Raw genomic sequence first — 7,865 nt, forward strand, 5'->3', positions numbered from 1 at the left:
ATACCTGCTGAGAAATTACATCAAATGATGCCGTCTAATTAAAACTCATTTTGAATGGTGTCAGACACAAAATATTTGAAGAGATGAATGAAATGTGCTGCTTCAATGTGTGGACAAAAAAAAAAAAGAAAAGATGATTAGAATAAAGATTATAATAACAAGTCTTTGTCATTACTACAGTTCCTCGTGTTTCTTAATTATTAAATTATTTCTGCTTATAAAATCCCACATCATCATTATTCAGTTTTGCTTTTATCTTGACCACTTCCTATGATCTGCTAGGCCTCTGTACTACAAGCCTTTTCACAAGTTTAACAGTATCACTCTTTCTGTCACAGTGAAGCCACCTGGATGAAGACAGCTAGACATACAAGTGTGGATGAATGTGGTGTGGTAAAAAGTTGTTTGTTGTGGGGGTTTGCTGTTGGATTCTGAGCATGCACATGTTACAACTGTTCTTTGGGGTTGACCTTGTTTTGCTTTTTTTTCTCTGCTGCCTCGATCAGGTGGCAGGGGTTGACTGTTGGGATTCCACCAAAGGATGGGTATAAATACGAGGCACAATGAGGCAGACAGGAGCATTCCCACTTTAAAGAGCCACAACTCCTTGTAACAGAAGCTTCAAGCTGCAACAGGGTCAAACATATACAATATATGTTGTGTGTAAGGGCCTGACTCCAGGGCTTTCCTTGTGCTCCCATGCAGAGAGAGGGCCCCCAAGGGAGCTGACGCCAGCTGAGACTGAAAAACAAGGTAAGAGCCCAGCTGACACACATGTGCACAGGCTCAGCTGTTTGTCTCAAAGGGGAGTTCAGCATGTGAAGTACACACAGAAAGTTGAGAAATGAACGGGACTGACAGATTTGAGCCTCCAAGGGAGGTAGTGAGATCACTGAAAAATGGATAGACAGAAGATTCAAGAGTATGTATGCTGTAGGTGTGAAATGGTAAGCGTCTAAGATTGAACTATTAATTTCTGAGATTGTTTGACTGCTTTATTGTCAGAATTGGTAATAGAACCAATAGATAGAATGGGAGGAGATGAAATAAGGCCCATCAGAGTGGCAGTATCATTGATCTTACCTGTGCTGTATGGTATAATAAGAGTATTTGGCTACTAAAACTGAACAATCTTATGTTTGGAATAATTCTTTATGATGTTTATTCAATATGATGGTTTCTTGTCTTCTTTTCCATTTGGTTTGGTCAATATCTATGTAATATGTAGTTTGCTGTGCCTCTGATTTTTCCTTGCATTAAAAATGGCAGTTGGAGGCTCTCAGGGCTCCAGTTCTCCTGCCAGCCAAGAAAACGACTAATGTAAAAGATTGACAACCTTGTAGGGATAAGGTTTCCCATTTAGCAAACTTGGTGTGTCAAAGAAAAAAAAAAAAAGAAGTCACAGTGGTTTACTGAGTGATGGGCTTGAAGATGACTGAACTGAAGATTTTGGTGTTGTATTGATCCCCCAGTGCTTGTCTCATGCATTTTATACAAGATCTGAATGCCACTTATGGTATAATACAGCAGTCTAGGTCAAGGTTTGCTATTCTCCATTCAGTGTGAATTTCAGGCTACTATGAATATAAATTCAACAGGAATCAAGTAAAGCATTTGGATTGTGTCATGGTCTCAACACAGAGAAGACACTATTGGCTCAACTACCCCCATGAGGACTTTAACCTTCAAACCTCTTCTCCATATCTATTATCTTATGTTATAGACAGCTAGAATTATTTTCATGCTTTTGCAGTGTATCAAATGATCTCTCCTCTCCTCTCCTCTCCTCTCCTCTCCTCTCCTCTCCTCTCCTCTCCTCTCCTCTCCTCTCCTCTCCTCTCCTCTCCTCTCCTCTCCTCTCCTCTCCTCTCCTCTCCTCTCCTCACCCATATAATAACATGCCTTTGCCATTACTCCACTTTCTCGTATTTCTTAATTATTAATTTATTTCTGCTTTTAAAATCCCACATCATTATTCACTTTTATTTTTATCATAACCACTTATCCTATGATCTGGTCTCTTCTCCTCTCCAGGGTCTAAGCTCTACGTCTCATTATGGCAGCAGAAAGCCTGGAGACAGATGGTCCCAGATCGTCCATGCCGCCTGAGCTCCACCATCCCCATTCTGAGTATTCTCAGTGGAAGTTCAAACTCTTCAGGGTGAAGTCCATGGAGAAAGCCCCTCTGCCTAGTGAAACACGGCCTGAGATTTCACCTCCGGCACCTCCAAATATAGAGCTAGATCATGGTGTGGATCCAGGGAGTGTTATGAAATTGTGCCTAGGGGGGAAAAGCAAGGAAAATGTGGAGGGCCCTGGCAGGAGAGTAGATGTGAAGCTACAGGAAATGGAAACCCACATGAACCACCTCAGGTAATCAAATTGCTACACTCTGAGAATGATGCTATTACGATGCTATGACGATGCTATGAGGGATATTAATTTTTTTTCTAAGACTCTGATGATATTTTCTCTCACTCTTTACAGGGGTTTGTGCCGTGTCTGTGGAATGGTCCTGAGGAAAGTCAAAGGACCAGTGCATGATGTTCATGGAGATATGGATGAGGTGAGCAAGTGTGCCTTGCGTAAAATGGGCTGCAAGTTCACAAGCTGGCCAGAAGTCATCCTTAAAGTCTTCAAAGTGGATGTGACAGAGGACACAGAATCCGTCCACCCCCTTTCCTTCTGCCACCGCTGCTGGATGGTTGCCATACGAGGAGGGGGTGTCTGCAGCTTCACCAGAACAAGAGTCCCTGAATGGAAACCTCACGCTTCCCTCTGCCACCTTTGCTCCCCCAAAAAAACATCATTCCAGAGGACTGGAAGAAAGAGGAGGAAAGTCATTCCAAGAGCACAGAGCCTGGCAAAAAGGACCAGATGGGACGGCGATACCATCGCTGTTGGTGACAGGAGAGTTTTGAGACCATTTGGAGAACGTCATGGTCCTGCTCTCAGGGGCTGGAAGAAGTTCAGCATCCAGAGAGAGCAGTGGGTGAGAAACATCACACACTGCCAAAAAGATCACCTGAGCACCAAGCTGCTCTCTGAGAAGCTCCCTGTGGACTTTGTTGCATGTTTCACCTGCCTAGTGTGTGACCACCTGCTCTCTGATCCAGTTCAATCCTCCTGTGGACACCTCTTCTGCCGTAGCTGCATTATAAAACTTACCCATGTTCTAGGACCTCACTGCCCTGCCTGCAACTCACCCTGCACACCTGATAATCTCACCCCACCTGCCAAAACGTTCTCATCTGCCCTGCATTCCCTACCTCTGCTCTGCCCCAGCGACGGATGCAGAGAGCAAGTGAGGCTGGACTCATTCAAGGCTCACTGTCTGAGCCATGAGCTGAAGGATGATGAAAACCAGAATTTGTCTGAACTTGATAACTTCCTACTAACCAATAAAGGAGGAAGACCTCGCCAGCACTTGCTCTCGCTAACCCGTCGTGCCCAGAAGCATCGGCTGAGGGATCTGAAGAACCAGGTGAAGGTGTTTGCAGACAAAGAGGAAGGTGGTGACATAAAGTCTGTGTGTTTGACGCTGTTCCTGCTTGCGCTGAGATCTGGGAATGAACATCGGCAGGCAGACGAGCTAGAGGCCATGATGCAAGGTAAGAGGCTATTATAAGGGTTTATGTTCAATCAACACAACCCTCCATGGCAAAGAAAGGGGGATACAAACAAATGAAAATCATGATAGTGTTTGCTCATTAATATTTCCACCTACCCCTGAGGAAAACAGTCGTCTCATGAATAAAAATGATGAAAAGTCCACTATTCAGGAGACATAAGAAAGCTTTCTGTGATTTTGATTGAAAAGCATTTAATTATTGTCCATTTCTGTCTATTGAACCACTGCTGCTACACACCCAACCCCTCCCTGATTTTCTCCCACTTTCACTCATCTTGTCTGTCAGTCTCTCATTCTCACACTCCCTTTAATGCACAATAACAACTCTTGTGAAGGGGCTGTTAGAATCAAAACAACATCAGCAGCTCTTGTATCTGCAAATTACACAGACAGCACCATCCTCCTCTCTGGGGAATAGAAGGCAGCTGGTGTCTGTTTTCATCTACAGCCAATACATCACTATCGCCAGCTTCACTGATTCACCCTCTGTCACCTTATAACATTTGAAATTTAGGAAATATTGGATTTTGTAATCATCGGCTTGTGGGCTTTTGACAATGATGCATTCACATTTGGGTGTGAAATTTGTGCTGCTTTCTGTCTCATTGTAGAAATTACTCCAAATGTGGGATATCAAATGAGGAAATTTTAGATACTGCAGTATTTTCAAAGCACTAGAAATGGGCTTCTGTGGTTTGGTATTAAATAATTCTCTTCATGTGTCAATCCTTTCCTCTTACTTTCTTTTTATGCTGAGACTTTGCCTCTTTCTGTCTCTCTCTGAAACTTTATCTCCTCTCATTTTCTCTCTCTGCAGGCAGAGGATTTGGGTTGAATCCTGCTGTGTGTCTGGCCATTCGGGTCAACACATTCCTGAGCTGCAGCCAGTATCATAAGATGTATCGGACCGTCAAAGCTACAAGCGGCCGCCAGATCTTCCAGCCCTTGCATACTCTCCGAGCTGCAGAGAAGGAGCTTCTCCCTGGTTTTCACCAATTTGAATGGCAGCCAGCTCTCAAGAATGTGTCACCATCCTGTAATGTTGGCATTATTAATGGGCTCTCTGGATGGTTTTCCTCGGTGGATGACGCCCCAGCTGACACTATCACTCGGCGCTTTCGCTATGATGTGGCACTGGTGTCTGCTTTAAAGGATCTGGAGGAGGACATTGTGGAGGGGCTGAGAGAGAGTGGGATGGAAGACAGTGCCTGCACATCAGGTTTTAGTGTCATGATCAAGGAATGTTGCGATGGCATGGGTGATGTCAGTGAGAAGCACGGTGGAGGACCAGTTGTTCCTGAGAAGGCTGTTCGTTTTTCTTTCACTATTATGTCTGTCTCTGTCCTGGCAGACGATGAGGTGGAGGAGGTTACCATTTTCACTGAGCCAAAGCCAAATTCAGAACTGTCCTGTAAGCCTCTCTGCCTGATGTTTGTGGATGAGTCAGATCATGAGACACTCACAGCTGTCCTGGGGCCCATAGTTGCGGAGCGTAATGCAATGAAAGAAAGCAGGCTTATCTTGTCCATCGGTGGTCTGCCTCGCTCCTTTCGCTTCCACTTCAGAGGCACTGGATATGATGAGAAGATGGTCCGTGAGATGGAGGGGCTGGAGGCCTCTGGGTCCACATACATCTGTACTCTATGTGACTCCAGTCGTGCTGAGGCCTCTCAAAACATGGTGCTGCACTCCATCACCCGCAATCATGAAGAGAACCTAGAACGCTATGAAATATGGAGAACCAACCCCTTTTCTGAGTCTGTAGATGAGCTGCGTGACAGAGTCAAAGGGGTGTCTGCAAAGCCCTTTATGGAGACGCAGCCCACGCTGGATGCATTGCACTGTGACATTGGCAATGCTACTGAATTCTACAAAATCTTCCAGGATGAGATTGGAGAAGTGTACAAAAGGGCCAACCCCAGTCGGGAGGAACGGCGCAGCTGGAGGGCAGCCCTAGATAAACAGCTGAGGAAGAAGATGAAGCTTAAACCGGTAATGAGGATGAATGGAAACTATGCTCGCAGACTAATGACCCAGGAGGCTGTGGAGGTGGTGTGCGAGCTGGTGCCCTCAGAAGAGAGAAGGGAGGCCCTGAGGGAGCTCATGAGGCTCTACTTCCAGATGAAGCCTGTGTGGCGTGCCACCTGCCCAGCCAAGGAATGCCCTGACCTGCTGTGCCGCTACAGTTTTAACTCCCAGCACTTTGCTGACCTCCTCTCCTCTACCTTCAAATATAGGTACAATGGAAAGATAACCAATTATCTGCACAAGACTCTGGCCCATGTACCTGAAATTGTAGAGAGAGATGGATCTATAGGAGCCTGGGCCAGCGAGGGAAATGAGTCAGCAAACAAGCTGTTCAGGCGTTTCCGCAAGATGAATGCTCGTCAGTCTAAGGCCTTTGAACTCGAGGATGTGCTGAAACACCACTGGCTTTACACCTCCAAGTATCTCCAGAAGTTTATGGAAGCTCACAAGGACTCTGCCAAGGCTCTACAGGCTACCATCGACCCAGTAGAGGTCCAGGATGATGACGACATGTCTTTGGAAGTTCCTGAGTTTCCTTAAGTATTAATATTTGATTGATTTCAGGACAGTTATGCCATGGTCTATTACCTCTGCATTTTGTATTCTGACTTTCTAGACCTCTTGATTGATGTTTAGAATGATAAAATGAAGTCAGTCTGAGTATGTTTTGCTCAATTTCTTTTTAAAAAAATATTCTGCTCCACTTCAGGTACCTAGGTACTCGGGTATTGTTAGATTTTACAAAAAGATTTTGGTTGAATAGTCAGTGTTTTGCACTTGAACTCATAAATGGAGAGAATTCTATGGAAAACAATGCTTTGTTTTACGTCTTTAATGTTTGTTTTGCTTGCTTTAAACATTTATTTGACTTTAATTTACTTTGTTAACTGTCAGTTACTACACTGCAAAGATGTGACAGTTGAGGCAACATGTTTTTTTTCTCACTCCTTTTCCTTTTTTTACTTTTTAAATCTACACCATCTGTGACAAATGGTGCATTTTATTGTATTGCAAGGATATGACACGTTTATGCATTTATATAGAGAGGATATTTATGGAAACAGATGAAAGCGCTGTAAGTCATAGAGAGAAATTGTGTTAAAAAGACCACATTTGTGGCCACTGTATTAATATATCATTTTAGCTGGAGCAAAATGCAATCACAGAGACCCAAATGTTCTTTGTTTCATGAGTGCCCTCTGAAAAAGATTACTTTAGTGCTTTATCGTGGGATCCCTGTGGGGCAGAATAGATGCCAGGTCACTTTGAACCAATTTTTATCTCGTTTAGTTTTTGCACAGTGGAGGATAGATGATACTTATTTGAATTCTTCTCATAAAATAAAACATATACTGACCTTTTTGTTGATATCATAAAAATACAGTATGGTCCATTATGGTGCCTAATACTCCATGGACTCTCTAGCAGGCAGGGATTTTTCTTAAGTTCTGTATATAACCTGGCTCTGTTTCTCAGCTGATATATCTTCACTGTTTCAGTCGTCAGGGGAGAGGGATGGGTGGGAATCAGAGAGACCTGATGTAAACCGAATTGTTGGCAACTTTATTTGTTTGATTGATTGATTATATTGTCTTTTTCCACCCTCACCATTTTGAATTGTGACAGGCAATTTTGTTTTCTTACTTGATTGAATGTTTGATTTTGTTTTACTGTCATAAGTTTAACCATATGACAGCTATGAAATATTCACATTTCATTAGATACTTGTCACAGTCTTACAGTAACGCCATGTTTTGGAGTGCATTATATTGCATCTTGTCTCATATTTGTTTTTGGCATAATGAATTGCATTTCCAAAGTAATGGATGATGGATGAGTTACAAAATTCTACTTCTGTCATGTTTCACAGTGTATTTCCTCATTTTGGGCTCACTTACATAGACTAAATATACAGTTTACTGGAACCGCACAACACTTTTTCTACTCATTTATTTTGCATACTGGTAAAATATCACACTAAAATTCCACTACCTACCACTACCTTCAAACATGCTGTATCTGTGTATTTTTTCTTTATTGTTACTGAATCAGAAAACTTATCCTTTTCATAAGTTACTTTTGTGAAATTTGTACTTTTTGTCTCTGTTTTAATCAAAAAATAAAGACAAAATTTGATTTGTATTTCTTGTTTGTTAATACATTATTATTGTCAGTGTTTAATTTTTAAATTCATCAGAAGCACAAA

The 7,865-nt window shown here is 42.7% G+C and overlaps 1 protein-coding gene across 1 annotated transcript; it reads left to right on the plus strand.

The window, feature by feature from the left end:
* Positions 1–713: 713 nt before the first annotated feature.
* On the plus strand, positions 714–6,459 carry rag1 (recombination activating 1). The gene is made up of 4 exons (XM_030732179.1): positions 714–753; positions 2,035–2,373; positions 2,488–3,611; positions 4,449–6,459. The coding sequence occupies exons 2-4, from the start codon at positions 2,057–2,059 to the stop codon at positions 6,197–6,199; spliced, it is 3,192 nt and encodes a 1,063-aa protein (XP_030588039.1). The 5' UTR covers positions 714–753; positions 2,035–2,056; the 3' UTR covers positions 6,200–6,459.
* The last annotated feature ends 1,406 nt before the right edge of the window (positions 6,460–7,865 follow it).

This window comes from Archocentrus centrarchus, chromosome 6, assembly GCF_007364275.1.
Source record: "Archocentrus centrarchus isolate MPI-CPG fArcCen1 chromosome 6, fArcCen1, whole genome shotgun sequence".
Taxonomy (NCBI): Eukaryota; Metazoa; Chordata; class Actinopteri; order Cichliformes; family Cichlidae; genus Archocentrus; species Archocentrus centrarchus.